The sequence below is a fragment of the Physella acuta genome, unplaced genomic scaffold (genome assembly GCF_028476545.2).
Source record: "Physella acuta isolate Inbredline_101_S28 unplaced genomic scaffold, ASM2847654v3 ptg001280l, whole genome shotgun sequence".
NCBI classification, from domain to species: Eukaryota; Metazoa; Mollusca; class Gastropoda; family Physidae; genus Physella; species Physella acuta.
This window is the reverse complement of record NW_026732795.1, coordinates 45,780-64,880: the sequence shown is the minus strand read 5'-3', so window position 1 is coordinate 64,880 and position 19,101 is coordinate 45,780. Positions and strand designations below refer to the sequence as shown.

At 34.2% G+C, this 19,101-nt stretch overlaps 1 protein-coding gene across 1 annotated transcript in view; it reads left to right on the top strand.

The window, feature by feature from the left end:
• Positions 1–19,101, top strand: part of LOC131957936 (activating signal cointegrator 1 complex subunit 3) — a 64,884-nt gene that overhangs the window by 44,504 nt on the left and 1,279 nt on the right. Inside the window, exons 34-37 of the mRNA XM_059322797.1 lie at positions 12,830–12,967; positions 15,239–15,359; positions 15,558–15,690; positions 18,498–18,623. Of these exons, the coding sequence (XP_059178780.1) occupies positions 12,830–12,967; positions 15,239–15,359; positions 15,558–15,690; positions 18,498–18,623 (518 nt within the window). The remainder of the gene's footprint in view (positions 1–12,829; positions 12,968–15,238; positions 15,360–15,557; positions 15,691–18,497; positions 18,624–19,101) is intronic.

Below are 19,101 nucleotides of genomic sequence, written 5' to 3'. Positions count from 1 at the left end.
GTATTGTCAAACATGCCATCATAGACTGTATTGTCAAACATGCCATCATAGACTGTATTGTCAAACATGCCATCATAGACTGTATTGTCCTGTCCATGCCATCATAAACTGTATTGTCAAACATGCCATCATAGACTGTATTGTCAAACATGCCATCATAGACTGTATTGTCAAACATGCCATCATAGACTGTATTGTCAAACATGCCATCATAGACTGTATTGTCAAACATGCCATCATAAACTGTATTGTCAAACATGCCATCATAGACTGTATTGTCAAACATGCCATCATAAACTGTATTGTCAAACATGCCATCATAGACTGTATTGTCAAACATGCCATCATAGACTGTATTGTCAAACATGCCATCATAGACTGTATTGTCAAACATGCCATCATAGACTGTATTGTCAAACATGCCATCATAGACTGTATTGTCCTGTCCATGCCATCATAGACTGTATTGTCAAACATGCCATCATAGACTGTATTGTCAAACATGCCATCATAGACTGTATTGTCAAACATGCCATCATAGACTGTATTGTCAAACATGCCATCATAGACTGTATTGTCAAACATGCCATCATAGACTGTATTGTCAAACATGCCATCATAGACTGTATTGTCAAACATGCCATCATAGACTGTATTGTCAAACATGCCATCATAGACTGTATTGTCAAACATGCCATCATAGACTGTATTGTCAAACATGCCATCATAGACTGTATTGTCAAACATGCCATCATAGACTACACATTTGCAAAAATTGCAAAACTGAGTTTTTCCGATCTAGGGTGGTGTGAGAAGCCGTGATTTGTTAAAATTTGATTTGTTGCACGAGTTCAATACTTCCTCTGTACTTTGTATACGAGAAATTGAAAAAACGAATTAATATGTTCGTATTTCTAAACAACATTGACTGTAATTATGTTTAATCCTTCTTTGATCGCAATATGTTGGTAAAATTCGGAAAATATTTAGTTCATACTTTCATGGATGATGGAAGTCTAATAGAAGGACCTATATAAGGCCATCTATTTATGAGGCCATCAAAAGTGATATTTCCATAAGGAATGGCAAGTGAGCAAAAGTTTTATACAACTGGTCAACTTGTCGTATTTTCACGTTTTTTTTTTGGTCGGCAATTATTGAATTAACATAAGTTTGTATTTGTGTGTGTATGTGCAATGGAATAGGTTGAATTAGTAACAATTTGATTAAACATGTAGTATTCAGACGTTGGAAATACATCTTTTGTCACTTTAGAACACACACGCATGTATACTAGATATAATTTTCTTTGGGGGTGGGAAGTGACACCACGAGTGCCGCACAGGTAGACACGCGACCTTATATATATATATATATATATATATATATATATATATATATATATATATATATATATATATATATATATATATATATATATATATATATATATGAGTGGCCGCACGGGGTGAAACCCGACCTAGTGACGCCACTGTATGTATGCCATCTCTAAATGAACTCCCTGTCAAGCGAACTAATCCAAACAACTGTCTCACTGGCCCAGTAAGTGAAAGCCCTGAATGAACATTTCTGTATTTGAAATGCTTGGCTAGCCTAGCCACATGTGCCATCTGTCGCCGCACGAGTTGTTGCCCACAAGCCTGTAGACATATTGTATTGACGTGGTACCGCGCACATTTGGCCTCCAAATTTTCTACCTGTGACGTTAGACATTAAATATTCCTCCAGGAGCCTTAAATATGCACAGGTATGTAGATCTAGTTCATGTTAAAGCGACCGTTTCGCCTCTCAGCGTTCCTCTCTTCCTGCCATTGACACCTGTGGATAGTCGTGTCAAATGTGACCGGTTTTCATTGTGGCGTTTTCATTTATCTTAGTTACCCTAGGCACGGTAAGTGGGGATGATGATATTGATAATGATAGTAAACCTACATGTAGAGAATACTATTGCATTTATTGGATAGATGTAAAGAGTACTAGTGAAAGATGTAGAGAGTGCTAATGATAGATTTAGAGAGTAATATTGATAGAAGTAGTGTATAGTTACCAGAGGCGTAGCGACCCCTCCCGGCGCCCGGGGCAAACTTTCAGTTTGGCGCCCCCCAAATATATATATATATATATATATATATATATATATATATATATATATATATATATATATATATATATATGTGTGTGTGTGTGTGTGCGACAGTCCGGAAAAAAATTAAGAGGTTCGGTAATTCAGTCTCAGGACTTCCGCGGAGGTCAAGACACACAGCCGACTCATTTGATTTACGATCGGTTTTTGTAAGTGTAGACGATACAACTATTATGAAGGGTTCGGTGGTTGCGCATATATAACTGGTGGGGTTCGGTACCTCCAAAAAGTTAGGAACCACTGCTATTTTACGTATCGGATAAAGATACAATACAATAATCCGTGATATTTATTTCTCTTAATGAAGTGATCCTGGAAAGATGTAATGCAATTAAGTAAAAGTATCTGATCTCTCACGATGAAGTTGAGAGAATCGTAAGAATCGTACAAAGAGCTAGTCGCGTTATTACTTAGCAAAAATGGGTAGTGAAATCGTACATTAAGTGTTAATACAATTGATTTATTTTCTAAGTGTTAAAAGAGTTTTCTAGTCACCAATCTAGTACAAATCCTGCGGTTTTTGTTAATGAAAAAGCGCCCCCCCCCCACCCTCTTGGACAAAAATGGTAGAGCGGATTTTAAACGTCACTTACTCTTTTTTTTTTCATGTAACACAAAATACACTTTAGTAGAAAGGGTTTCTTTTCTGAGTGATATCGGTTATTTATTCCTTAATCCGATGTGAATTTTTTCCGATTTTAGTCTTCGAAAAAGCGCCCCCCCCCCCCCCTCATCTAGGAAAGCTGGAAAGCGTTTTTTCCGGTCACTATTTCTTAAGGATATACGTTTACAGTTACACAATCAAGGTAGAAAACAGTTAAATCAGTAAGCAAAGGCTATCAGCCGTTAAATTTCTTTACCTTGACTGTTTATAATTAAAAAACTGCAGCTTAAAATGAGCTTTTAAAATTATTTTCTACCCCTTTTGGCGCCCCCATAGGGTCGGCGCCCGGGGCGGCCGCCCTCCCCGCCCTCCCCTAGCTACGCCTCTGATAGTTACTGTAGAACAATAACAACTGTAGTATATCGGCCTGGGCCTCTCCCCCCCCCCCCCAGTAAACAGTCAAAAACAAAATGTATTACTGATCTTACTTGGTTTTTTTTTTTTTTTACACTGGACAAAGGTCCTGTTGTATTCATTTTTGCACAGTACTCTTATCTATTTATTTAGCCTGCGGCGTGTTCGTGACTTGCCGACCGTATATATTGCTACACCTACTTTGATCAATTGTTTGGCTGGAGTTGGTTTTGGTTGACCACGCCTGTGTAGTGTGTATGAGAGACGGGGTTAAAATACGGAACTAATGACCCGGATTTCAAATCTTAAATAATGGATACTAATGTCCATTGGCGGAAATAGAAAAAATACACCCCTTCCCTCCTCTATTTTTTGGCTCCCCCATATATATATATATATATATATATATATATATATATATATATATATATATATATATATATATATATATATATATATATATATAATATGTATGCATGTTTATAGTAATTATAGCCTATGATTTTAAAAAGTCTTGTTTAATCTACCTGCTGCGTTAAGATGTTTAAGTTTTAAAAAATTGGAATGCAATTTGTGGCCTTTATCAGAACTTCTTCTAGGCATCTTGTCTATCCGCGCCCCCCCCCCCCCCCCGAAAGTTTCAAGCGCACCCCCGGAGAAAATAGTGCGGAAGAAGAAACACTGGGTATTATACTGGTTTATATTCGAGTTAATGTGGTAAATGATAGTGTACATTGGATTTTGTGTCGGATTTAGTGTTTAATTAGGCAAAACAAACTGTTAGTAACGTGTTATAAAACTATTTTACGCATTTAGCTCATGATAAATTTCAAGTCTGTATAATTGATATGTTTAGAGTGCGATACAGTAAATCGAATCGGGCGCGTCTTCACGCGCCAAGTTAATTTTGAAACTTAGCGTTTTAATTAACTTAACGTTTAAGTGCAAAGAACAAAATAAACCTAAATTTATTATTCTTCAAAATATATATATATAATTTTATCTAAGAAAATTGAACAAATTACGTCCCATTACTTGGTAGATGATTTACAAAAATTGAAATTACATAAGAAAAAAATTCAAATGTGTGTCTGTGTTAGTGTTGTGTTTTTGGTTTTGGTGAGGGTAAGGGTTTATGTGGTTGTTTTTTAGGCGTAGGATTGCGGGAGTTAAGAGAGGCAATGTTCGTAGTTGGTTAGTTTATTTTTATGCTTACGTTTCTGTGTGTTTATGTTCTTCTAAATATCTATAATATAAGCGGCCAAGTAGTGTTTAATTAAGTCATCGCTATAGATTCTAGAACCATAAAAGTAAACATCAACACATGCCGTGATTTTACTTGCATCACATTGTCTTATTATTATTACTTAAGTAGGGTCTATAACGACTTGAATTTTATGGATAACTTAAAGATACAGACTTTTGTTGAAAATAAAATGTTGGATGTATTAAATGTATAAACCCCAGAAGGAAAATAAAAATAAAGGCATATTCGAACGTAGAAAGGCATTTTTAATTATGCAACCGGAAAAGTGTTTATGGTTGTGAATAGAACGCTAAACATAATAACGTCACATGTCTTCCAATTTTAGAGTATGAAGAAATGAACTATTTCATTAAAATTTGATATAGATCTACTTATCAAGACATAACGCTATGAAATGTATACAATTTTCTCGGCCCAAAACTAATAACTTTAAAAAAATAACATAAATACCATTGAACAGCCGGGTTTTTAACGGAATCACTTGTCTCTTTATCAGTTTGTTCATTTAATATGATGTTATGGTAATTTATAATGCATATAATTTGATTTTAAATTTTCTAATAGGTATTGGTAGCTATGTTATTTTAAATATTTCGGATTTTTATTTTTAGATATTTGGTTATTTCTTTACTTTGTCATTAATATCGTTCATCGTGTAGTAATGCATATAGCGTTTTGACCATTAACTATTTTATAAATAATAAAGTATAACGTGGAAAAATAAATCGCGCACGGAAGATTAGTACTTTATAAATTCATATGCGTTTTTTGAGAAATTGGGAATAACGTAAAGTACTACTTCTGGTCTCCGGAAATTACTCAAAATTTGACAGAAAACAGATAATTGGATCATTTACTTATATGTGAAATTTCGTCTATATTTCAGAAACAGTACTCAAGTAATGGGCTTTTGAAAAACCGAAAGTAGAAGAAATTCCACTTCCGGTTACCAGAATTTGCCGAAAATTTGGTACAGAACTACAAATTTGATGAAGTACTTATATATGAAATTGCAACAGCCTAGCTTCCTCTATACAGTGGCGGATTAAGGGGGGGGGGTGAGAGGACTGCAGTCAAGGGCCCCCAATTTTTAGGAGCCCCAAATTTCCTTTTCCAATCATAGTAAATTTCACTTTAAAGCGAAATTGTTGGGTTTTTTATTTATAAAGACAATGCTTTAATATTTGAATCACAAGCTTATTTCAATTTTTATTTCAAAATATCAAACACGAGTACACACTTTAGTATAAACACCAGCCGTCATCACCTCCTACCCCATACACTGTTTGCATAAAGCCGGCGCTCCCTAAAATAAATAGTCTGGACAGCGTTTGCTGATGACAATAAAATTGGTTGATTTTGGAGTTAAAAAGCACAAACAGCGGCCGAATTCTGACAAATTAGTTGATGATTGTCGCCTCTTGAAAAATGCAAAGCAATGGAATGCGATTCAGTCAGATAAGGTCTACATTGTGAATTAGCTCTCACTCGCAAGCATTCAAACAAGCAGCATTATAGACTAACCCTACAAATCAATGGAAAAAATACCTGACCGCCTTTGTTTACACGCTACGCTACTAAGAACGGTATGACAGATGCTTTACATTTTTGTTATTAGAAATGAGGTTTCGGATAGTCGTTTTTTTTTAAAGTATAGGATATCTATTATTATTTTGGACTAAAACTCCCTAGATGCATTTCTTAGTTGCCCATTCGGGCCTGGTGATCATAGGAAATATTAGTTAGAGTTCACATATTTAGTTTGTTCTCAGCAAATGAGGAGACATTCTGATTAGTTCTTATGTCCAGATCCATGTCTAACCGCCTTTAGTATTAAAAATAAGAGGTATGTACCCATCTGAGGTGGGTCTTCTCGATTTTGAGTCTGAGATCAGGACTTTTGGGTTTCTAGAATCTACCACCTATTGCAAACTCGTAATTTTTAAAAATCACAATCGGCCACAAACCGTTAGGCCTAATTAATTAGCTTATAATTTCTATGGCGACAAAGATAGATTTATCTTGAGAATATAAGAAATCATTATTTTATGGGACGACAACTATCCAGAGGCGTAGCGATGGGGGGGGGGGGTACATATGTCCCCGGGCGCCGACCTTAGGGGGCGCCAAAATGGGTTGAAAAAACAAATTAAAATCTCATTTTAGGCGCAGTTTTGCATTATAAATATAAAATATATATATGTGGGGGGGGGGGGGGGGGTGAAATGGAAAGTGAGGGGTGGGGTGCAAATGGAAAGTTTGAGAGCGGGGTGCAAATTGAAAATTGAAGGTTTGTCCCCGGGCGCCGGGAAGGGTCGCTACGCCTCTGCAACTATCAACGATTGTGGACGGCGTATAGAAGGGGTGTGGGGGTGAAGGGTCTATGTGGACATCACAATCTTAATCTGTATTGTTTGTAACAAAACAAAACTGCATAAATAATGTAAATACGATACGGCAGGCCCGTGTTATTGTATCCCAACTAATAGGGCTATTGTGTCACGGCAGACCTATTTAGGCCCTATAAAACGTTAATCGACAGTAAGGCTTACATTAGACCTAAACAGAAATACATCAAACTAGTTCCAACATTATAATATTCGCACAGATATTTATTTTTGTTCAGTGTTGGTGTGAATTGTCGCTTTTACACACGTAAAATGACAGTCGAATGACTATTTGGTCTGATTCAGTCGTCGGAGACTTCTATAGGCCTAAATTAAACAGCCATTTATTTAGTACTGTTGGCGTAGGTGGATCTCGCCTTTTTTTGTGAGTGCGTGTGGTGGTGGTGGGGGGGGGGGGGCGCTAAACAAAATCTAGCTAAAACTAAAAGGTTAACCTATTTGTATCCAATTTGCCTCTCATTTAACACAATTGACAGCTTTTTAAATTAGCAGTTTTATTATCTATTGGTTGATAACTTGACTAATATTTACGATTTACGAGACAAACGCTTTTCTTTATAGTTATTTAAATAGTAATGTATTACTATATATTTAAAGAAACTCGTTTATTTTCTACTTTTTAGTGCATTATTACATAAAGCTTGTTATTAAAACGTTTTTATGCATTTTTTTTCATAATGAATGTATGACTCTTGTAGAGTCCGATGTTTCCCACATTAAGTATTTCAGGCCTACACGTTTTTAAGAGCTTACACTCTTGGTAATCAGGCCTACCTTCTGTTTTTCTATTTATTTAGAAATCATGTATTGGTTTATTTCTCCCACGGCTAGAAATCAATACATTTTGCCGTCCACATCTGCCGTTTATTGCATACTTAGCTCAGCAATATTGACTTGACATAGACATCTATAAAATGCACCTACAAAATAAAACGAACACACGTCATCTACTGATATATAAATAGGCTAAATACGAACACAAAATAAATAATTGCACACACGATGTACTAATATTCAAACAAACATGACATCGCCTAATCACTCTTTCTTCATACAATCTAGTCATTTTCAACTCTTTCCAATGTTCGAATACCAGAAGAATATATATAGTTGATCCAGGCTGGGAGGTTCGGTTCTGGTTGTAGTGTGGGATGTGATGATGTGTGTTGAGTGTGTGGGGAGGGGGGTATCTTGGTGTGCTTTTCTGCTGAAAGATTGTTACCTATCTCAGTCCTCAAATTCAACAGAAACTGAATGTATTTATTTGTATTTCAGGGCCCTTTTAAACACCTGCCGTCAGACTAGCAGCAACAATGCTACTGTGATTTATTTATTTTTTTGCTGGATAACTTTGTAGCTGGCTGTTCATGGATAACTTTGTAGCTGGCTGTTCATGGATAATTTTGTAGCTGGCTGTTCATGGATAATTTTGTAGCTGGCTGTTCATGGATAACTTTGTAGCTGGCTGTTCATGGATAATTTTGTAGCTGGCTGTTCATGGATAACTTTGTAGCTGGCTGTTCATGGATAACTTTGTAGCTGGCTGTTCATGGATAATTTTGTAGCTGGCTGTTCATGGATAATTTTGTAGCTGGCTGTTCATGGATAACTTTGTAGCTGGCTGTTCATGGATAATTTTGTAGCTGGCTGTTCATGGATAATTTTGTAGCTGGCTTTAAATGCATTTATTTGTAGCTGGCTTTAACTTGATTAATCTGTAGCTAGCCATTTAATTGAAAAATTTTAACCCCTTCATAAAAATAATTGATAACTTTTATCCCCTTAATAAAAAAAAAACTATGTCATGAAAGTTAACACTGTTTTACATGTAAAAATCTGTGACTAGAGTATTAGCCTTGGAACTGTTGTTTCCTAGAGAGAATCCATGTTTCAACTGCTGTATTTGATACGTCCATTAGGAAAATGGCATATTTTACTGGCTGTTTGTCTCCTAGACTTGGCCTTGATTCTGATGAAGATAACAAGCCCAGATGAAAGTTCATTCCACCAACTTCGTCTCCATGCTATGCTTGCGCAGAAAGCTGAGCTACAAGAGACAGTAAGAAGGCAACATCTAGAACTGGAAGAGTTCATTCGAGCTGAGAGGATGAGACTAGAGACTTTAAAACAATTGCATTTTGGGATGAAAGACCTTGAGGAGCAAATAATCAGATTAAAACAAATTAACCTATAATTTTATTTTGTATAGATAAGTGCTTCTTTTTAACCCTTTTTTGAGGTACTGAACCCCACCAGCTTCAAATGTGCATTCACCAAACCCTTCTAAATATGAAAACATTTTTTTTTGTCAAATTCAAAACATAGGTATATATTTTAACTGCTGCACAAAAAAGCCATTTATCAACATCATCAATTAATAAAACCAGTAAAATAGATTTTAACACTCACAAAAAACAATAATAATGAATAATAACTGCAAATCAATGTGTTTTTGCAGTTCAGAAACAAGTTTAGAAATGGGTGGTTTAATCTTGATTTCAGTTAGCTTTTTGTTGTTGTATTTTCCATCTCCAGCAAGTGTTCTCATAGTTTTGTATGTGCTAGACTAGTGTTGCTCAACTTGGCATTGCTAATCATGCAGCTAAGAGTGGCTAAGACGCTGACTACCATCAAGTTCCATCATATATAAAGTAAAGTTCCCTTTCAAACCTGACGGTCTACGGGGTAAGTGAAGTAGAGTTCACGTATTTCTGTGACCTCGGCATATGAAGGGATAGTGTGGTCAGCACTATGCCCAGCCACCTTTACTTACCCTAATGTGAGTTAGGTACCCATCAGAGCTGGGTGGACTCAGGGATGGTCTACTGACTTGAACCCAGATTCAAATCAAGACTTACGGGTTCTCAGTCCAGCTCTCTGCTGCTAGGCGACTCTGTCCCATTCCATTATATATGTGAATCCATAATGTGCATATTTATGCAATGTCTTTATTTATTTTATTTTGTGTGTGCATAGTATAAAGGGATTAAAATATTAAGAATGAAATCACACAACACACCATCACTGTGTGTCATGACGTCATGAATTCCATAGTTATAGATTCCATAGAAATAGTACTGTATTGTTATGTTGCGCTTTGCTATTTGAACTGCCATCAGCAGCTGCAGCTCATTCTATCATTGCACTGACAAAATCAGATCACAAATTATTTGAGTGGGGTGTGACACGACCTCCGCCAAATCCCTGAGACTGACTCACTGAACCCATTGGTTTTGATCCAACCCAGGTGAAGAACCACTGGTGTAGATGTTTATATTATTAAAGCTATTCCTGACACTTTAACAAAATATTCACTGTATCCTTTGTTTCACCAAGTGGTGCAGATGTTGACATGTGGTTGTAGCCACTGTAGATAGTGGCTGTTTATTGTTTCACCAAGTGGTGCAGATGTTGACATGTGGTTGTAGCCACTGTAGATAGTGGCTGTTTATTGTTTCACCAAGTGGTGCAGATGTTGACATGTGGTTGTAGCCACTGTAGATAGTGGCTGTTTATTGTTTTACCAAGTGGTGCAGATGTTGGCATGTGGTTGTAGCCACTGTAGATAGTGGCTGTTTATTGTTTCACCAAGTGGTGCAGATGTTGGCATGTGGTTGTAGCCACTGTAGATAGTGGCTGTTTATTGTTTCACCAAGTGGTGCAGATGTTGACATGTGGTTGTAGCCACTGTAGATAGTGGCTGTTTATTGTTTCACCAAGTGGTGCAGATGTTGACATGTGGTTGTAGCCACTGTAGATAGTGGCTGTTTATTGTTTCACCAAGTGGTGCAGATGTTGACATGTGGTTGTAGCCACTGTAGATAGTGGCTGTTTATTGTTTCACCAAGTGGTGCAGATGTTGGCATGTGGTTGTAGCCACTGTAGATAGTGGCTGTTTATTGTTTCACCAAGTGGTTCAGATGTTGACATGTGGTTGTAGCCACTGTAGATAGTGGCTGTTTATTGTTTCACCAAGTGGTGCAGATGTTGACATGTGGTTGTAGCCACTGTAGATAGTGGCTGTTTATTGTTTCACCAAGTGGTGCAGATGTTGGCATGTGGTTGTAGCCACTTTAGATAGTGGCTGTTTATTGTTTCACCAAGTGGTGCAGATGTTGACATGTGGTTGTAGCCACTGTAGATAGTGGCTGTTTATTGTTTCACCAAGTGGTGCAGATGTTGGCATGTGGTTGTAGCCACTGTAGATAGTGGCTGTTTATTGTTTCACCAAGTGGTGCAGATGTTGACATGTGGTTGTAGCCACTGTAGATAGTGGCTGTTTATTGTTTCACCAAGTGGTGCAGATGTTGACATGTGGTTGTAGCCACTGTAGATAGTGGCTGTTTATTGTTTCACCAAGTGGTGCAGATGTTGACATGTGGTTGTAGCCACTGTAGATAGTGGCTGTTTATTGTTTCACCAAGTGGTGCAGATGTCGACATGTGGTTGTAGACTCTGTAGATAGTGGCTGTTTATTGTTTCACCAAGTGGTGCAGATGTTGACATGTGGTTGTAGCCACTTTAGATAGTGGCTGTTTATTGTTTCACCAAGTGGTGCAGATGTTGACATGTGGTTGTAGCCACTGTAGATAGTGGCTGTTTATTGTTTCACCAAGTGGTGCAGATGTTGACATGTGGTTGTAGCCACTGTAGATAGTGGCTGTTTATTGTTTCACCAAGTGGTGCAGATGTTGACATGTGGTTGTAGCCACTTTAGATAGTGGCTGTTTATTGTTTCACCAAGTGGTGCAGATGTTGACATGTGGTTGTAGCCACTGTAGATAGTGGCTGTTTATTGGTTCACCAAGTGGTGCAGATGTTGACATGTGGTTGTAGCCACTGTAGATAGTGGCTGTTTATTGGTTCACCAAGTGGTGCAGATGTTGACATGTGGTTGTAGCCACTGTAGATAGTGGCTGTTTATTGTTTCACCAAGTGGTGCAGATGTTGACATGTGGTTGTAGCCACTGTAGATAAGTGGCTAAGTGTGCCAGCTATACACAGATTAATACTTATTAATCCTATTTAATGGATGTAACAAAAAGGATTCTTTTAACATGAAACATGTTTTACATATTGATCTAAAAATGTAAAAGATAATAATTGAATATGTAACAACTCATTTCTTTTACTATTTATTATAAATGAAATTCCCAATTTTGAAAATTTTAAGTTTTGGTTTATAATCTTTAGTAATTTTGGAAAATATTTTAGCACATATTGAGATGTTTTTTGTAACTGAAAACTGAAAATTTTCATATTATTATATCTTCCCCCCCCCCCTCTTAAGCTAGCACTTTTTAACTGGGTTAAAACAAGTTACTTTATATGTAGACAATTTATATTGATTTCCTATGTGTCTCTATGAACTCAGAGAGACTCACTGTGTATTCCAGCTTCAAGTGTTCCTGCTCCCTTTGGTTGTTTGAGTAAATGTATCTGATGGTACAATTTTAAGACAACCTTTATTTTATATACATTGGCCAGTAAAATATTTTACAAAAATTAAATAAGAGTTGAGTTTTTAATTGTATTGTTACCATTTCATTTGATATAAGCCCACTAAGAAAGAGCCAATATCATTACTTTATGTACTAGTTACTTGATACAAGGGAGACAAATTTTAAAGTATTTTCTACCAAACAATTTTCTTGCTGCTTTCCCTGTTTTGTTTTGAAATAAATGTTTTGAATTTGAAGTTTCTTTAGATAAATACTATAAAATTAAGTAGTTTAATTTAAAAAAAAACTAAATAAAGACAAACTGCTCGCATTAAAAACATCAATTTTTTAACGATTAGAGCTAATGCTAGTTAATAAGGCTTTATGTACAATTTCTTCTGAAATTCTAATACAAGGCCAGACATGTTTGTCAGCCTTCTTATTATGTATTTTAAGAACTACTGAAATCCTTGTGATAAGTAAATAGAACTCCAACAGGTATGCTCAGTAAAATGTCATTTTATTCAACAGATTGAACTGATTTGTGCTGGAGTAAAGGAATCTAACTTAAAACTCACATTGGCTTTTGGCATTGGCATCCATCATGCAGGCCTGACAGAAAGAGACAGGAAAGTTGTAGAGGAGTTGTTTGTCCACCAGAAGATACAGGCAATCCACTTTTTTTTTTACAAGCTTTTACTGAGCACAAAGTCCATTTTTATGTCAATGGGTTTTTCTTAAATCCCGTAACTCATTTTTAAACACAAATGTTTAATTTTTATCTAATGTGATATGAATCATTCATTAAAAAACAAATGTATAATTTTATTTAGTAACAACATGGTTAAGAATATTTAATTACATAAATAAAGTAGTACAGGTGATTTTTATAAGGGCATATTTGTGTAATTATGTTGATCAGGTCTAAAGTTACCATATATTCCATGAGGAATTTGCTTATTTATTATTTTTCATGCATTTTAAAGAGGTTTTTTTTTTTTTGCTTAAAGCAAAGATGTAGGTTTGTTTCTAACAATCAAAACTTTTGTCATATTAAATATAATGATGGAGGTTTGATTCTACCTAAACTGTGGCCTTATTAAATATAATGATGGAGGTTTGATTCTACCTAAACTGTGGTCTTATCTATATATATAATTCTCTTCTTGGAGACGCTAGAAAACAAGCTGTAAGCGCGCTCCCTAACACCCCACCCCTACATGGTCTGGTGAGCTGTGATTCATGCTAAATGTTTACAATCATAGAGCGGGTTTAGTGACGGCTATAAGGGGCAGATAATTTAGTTTGAAACGATTTTAAACTTAGGTGAGGTAACTAAGAGGAGGCTGCTTTCACTGTGGTGGGGGGGGGGGGAGTGTAGGGTTGGGGGAAAGGAGGGTGGGGGTAGTATCATTCTTAACGACCTACTGATAGTGTTTTAAAGCAAATATTTTCAGTGGCAGCATTGGTACTGTCGAATTCACAAATTATGAATTACTGAAAAGTAGAAAATAAAACAACTATATAGCGACGTATGATAGACCGCAGGTCGGCTCGTAAAATATAATGATGGAGGTTTGATTCTACCTAAACTGTGGTCTTATTAAATATAATGATGGAGGTTTGATTCTACCTAAACTGTGGTCTTATTAAATATAATGATGGAGGTTTAATTCTACCTAAACTGTGGTCTTATTAAATATAATGATGGAGGTTTGATACTACCTAAACTGTGGTCTTATTAAATATAATGATGGAGGTTTGAGTCTACCTAAACTGTGGTCTTATTAAATATAATGATGGAGGTTTGATACTACCTAAACTGTGGTCTTATTAAATATAATGATGGAGGTTTGAGTCTACCTAAACTGTGGTCTTATTAAATATAATGATGGAGGTTTGATTCTACCTAAACTGTGGTCTTATTAAATATAATGATGGAGGTTTGATTCTACCTAAACTGTGGTCTTATTAAATATAATGATGGAGGTTTGATTCTACCTAAACTGTGGTCTTATTAAATATAATGATGGAGGTTTGATTCTACCTAAACTGTGGTCTTATTAAATATAATGATGGAGGTTTGATTCTACCTAAACTGTGGTCTTATTAAATATAATGATGGAGGTTTGATACTACCTAAACTGTGGTCTTATTAAATATAATGATGGAGGTTTGAGTCTACCTAAACTGTGGTCTTATTAAATATAATGATAGAGGTTTGATTCTACCTAAACTGTGGTCTTATTAAATATAATGATGGAGGTTTGATTCTACCTAAACTGTGGTCTTATTAAATACAAGCCGGCCCGCGGCGTAACATACGCCGCTATTTAGTTGTTTCTAATTTTCAATAATTCATAATTTGTGAATTCGACAGTACCAACGCTGACACTGAAAATATTTCTTTAAAACACTATAAGTAGCTCGTTAAGGACCATAACCCCCCCCTCCTTCCCCCCCCCCCCCCCCCCCCTACGTTTAAAATCGTTGGCTCTGCTTGTAAACATTTAGAGTGAACACAGCTCACTAAAACCATGTAGGGGTGGGGAGGTAGGGAGAGCGTTTGCAGCTTGTTTTCTAACGGCTCGAAGAGGAGAATTATATATATAGATAATGATGGAGGTTTGATTCTACCTAAACTGTGGTCTTATTAAATATAATGATGGAGGTTTGATTCTACCTAAACTGTGGTCTTATTAAATATAATGATGGAGGTTTGATTCTACCTAAACTGTGGTCTTATTAAATATAATGATGTAGGTTTGATACTACCTAAACTGTGGTCTTATTAAATATAATGATGGAGGTTTGATTTTGACAATGAACATATTACCTGATAAAGTTTATTTTTAAAATGAGAACCAATAATAGATGATTTTTTCATGATTATTACTTGCAGAAGTTAATCTAACAATAGTTTCTTGTTTACCATACCAGGTTTTGATAGCAACTAGTACTCTGGCCTGGGGAGTTAACTTTCCTGCTCATCTGGTTGTTGTCAAAGGTACAGAATATTTTGATGGGAAAACTCGCAGATATGTTGATTTTCCTATAACAGGTAACTGCCTAAAGTAATTTTTATAACTAAACCATTGCAATGAGACGAGCAGAACACAAAACAACCATATACACTTTGCTTTAAAATGCTAATTCTTTTATTGACTCTAGTGACAATAGTTCAAGGTTATTGAACTCTCTCAAAGAAAGTTTAGCTCTAAATGACCTGACCAAATAATTGATGCTTTGTGTCATTCAGATGTCCTCCAAATGATGGGTAGAGCTGGACGGCCACAGTTTGATGACCAAGGTGTAGCAGTCATACTGGTCCATGATGTTAAGAAACACTTCTATAAAAAGTTTTTATATGAACCATTTCCAGTGGAATCTAAGTAAGTCAAACACAGTGTGGTGATTTGAAAGTAGAATCTAAGTAAGTCAAACACAGTGTGCTGATTTGAAAGTAGAATTCAAATAAGTCAAACACCAGTAGTGTATGCAGGGTGGGGTGGGGAGCAGCCCCCTAGAACCATTTTAAAGATAGTGGCGCCTTTTTCGTAGAATAAGTAAATAAAATTTAAAACAAATTCTGCAGCGCAAAGAAGAAAAAACGACAGCAAATACATTACTGAAACTACTAATTAAAAACCATAAATATCTTACTTTCAATAACTCATCGCAAGCAGATCAATAGCCTACTTGAATTAATTTCAGCGCCTAGCTCAGTGCCAGGCATGCGCAAGGCATTTTTTGTCACAAGGTCTGTCCACTTAAGCGCCTGTACAACTTTTGTTTTGTTATTCATGCTGGGTATAAACCGTCAACCACCTACAGATTCATCTTAATTGAATTGTCAGGCTCAATTCAGCCATCCATCTTTAATACAAGAGGCCTATTAACTTTGGGTTTTAAGATCAGTTGGGTAATTGTCTACCTAAAATGTGCCCAGTATAATACGATTTTCCTTATCTTTGATATGTCAATACTAGCAGGAAGATAAACTGCAAATCCCTTGCCTGTCAGCTGATCTAGAACATATATATGTATATATATGTATATATATATATATATATATGTATATATATATATATATATATATATATATATATATATATATATATATATATATATATATATATATATATATGTATATAAATGTATACATATATATATGTATATATATGTATGTATATATATGTATGTATATATATATATATATATATATATATATATTTATATATGTATATATATATGTATATATATATATATATATGTATGTATGTATGTATGTATATATATGTATATATATGTATATATATGTATATATATGTATATATATATATGTATATATATGTATATATATATGTATATATAAATGTATATATATATATATAAATATATATATATATATATGTATATATAAATGTATATATAAATGTATATATATATAAATATATATATATATATATATATATATATATATGTATGTATATATATATATATATATATATATATATATATATATATATATATATATATATATATATATATATATATATATATATATATATATATGTATGTATATATATATGTATATATATATATATATATATATATATGTATATATATGTGTATGTATATATGTGCCTTTATCAATCCATGCTAATTATAATTATCTAACAAACTTTCCTCTTACACATCCGCATAATTTGGATTCATATTTTGCTTATTATATTATTGCAACACTAATTCCTTCTAGGACATCCGTTGATTTGCATTCACTTTTTTTTAATTAGCGTGTTTTTAATTTATTTTTAAATTACCTCCCTTGTCAAAATTAGAAAAAAAAAGAGTTAAATTAATTTGATTTTTCTACCCTACTGTTATTACGTTATTAAAATGTATCCACTTTTTCTAGGAATATAAACGAAAATGATATTTGACATTGATCCTTTTAATATGTTTTAGGAATGTGCGTGTATTTAATATTTTCTTTACGTTATGCAAAAGAGTAAAAACAGTTGCAACTATAAAATAACTTTATGTTGTTATATAAACAAACCTTACTCTATCACTCCACATATGACATTGTGGTGCACTGAAAAACACTGCATGGTTGGATGTTTACTTTTATGGTTCCATCTATAGCAGGGGTCGGCAACCTTTTAAGACAAAAGAGCCAAAAGTTACAATTTACAACATTACCCCCGTTTTTAAAGAGCCACTAACATTTTTATGTAAATAGTATATTTGTTTAGGATTATATATAAATATATATATATATATATATATATATATATATATATATATATATATATATATATATATATATATATATATATATATATATATATATATAATCCTAAACAAATATATTATATATGTAATTTGAAATAAATAGCTTTGAATATATGAAATAATCTCATTTGAATTTGTGCTGAGAGGATCTACTATGTAAGTCAGAGTACTTGCATTTGTTTTGAATTGCTCAAATCTCTCAGTGAAAACATCCTTCATTTTGTTTATATTAATGCTGAAGTGATTGAATAGTAGCATTGGTTTCATAACGATATTTTTTTCAGATTTTTCGTAATTTAGTAATTTACCGCTCACCATGTAGGCCTATTCAACAAAAAAGTATTTTTTTTTAAAAACAAACCACTTCTTCAAGCAAGACATAGTCCGGGTTTTCCTTTCAGTTTTACACTAATCATTAGCTGGCTTAGTTTATTTGTGATATCCACTATGAAGTTGAATGTTTCAATTTGGAATGGACAATGTAATAGGAAGTACATTGAGATAGGGAGTAACTAAATATTTTAATATAATAATGAATGTTTATTGCTTATATCTATTGTTATATCGTTTATTACCGAGTGTTGCAGATTAATATTTTTATGAGTTTTGAAAATAAAATAAAATAATTATTAATATTTGTGCATGGAGCTGAAGAGCCGCATCTGGACACCAAAAGAGCCGCATGCGGCTCGCGAGCCGCAGGTTGCCGACCCCTGATCTATAGTATAGCGATGTGTGTGTATATGTATATATATATATATTATGTATATGTATATATGTGTAGATATGTGTAGATATATGTGTATATGTATTTATTTTTCTTATGTATATATATATTATGTATATGTATATATATATGTATGGGTAGATATATGTGTATATGTATTTATTTTTCTATCAGCCTTCTGGAAGTGATGTCTGACCACCTTAATGCTGAGATTGTAGCTGGAACAATCAGTTCAAAGCAAGATGCCATGGATTACATCACATGGACCTACTTTTTTAGGAGACTCATTATGAATCCAAGGTAAATCCATTTTTTTTTTGTTAATCTCATTTTAGTAAAATATAACAAAAACAAAGTATAGATAATAGTACAATTATTGTTTTCCTCCTAAATAAAAACATAGCAACTTTGTGGCCTGCATTCCAATACATTCATTCATTATTGTAGATCAGAATATTTACATACATACAAATTGACTAGATACATGTTTGTAAGTCCAACAAAGTACTTCACAACCCAAAGAATAAATTATCAAATAAATAGTAAAGGGTATAAATTAAATTTGGATTTGATATCAGAAGCCAGCCCTAATGGCTTTCTGAACAAATTCTAAGCATTAATTTAATTTTTGAAACAAATTGAAAGTGCTTTTCTGCAATATTTGAACAGTACATGAGTGATCATTAGTATAGAAAATAATGCTGTTGATGACAAATACATTTGTGAGCCACTGTACATGAATGGCAAGCAACAAGAAAAAAGTTACATTCACTAAAGC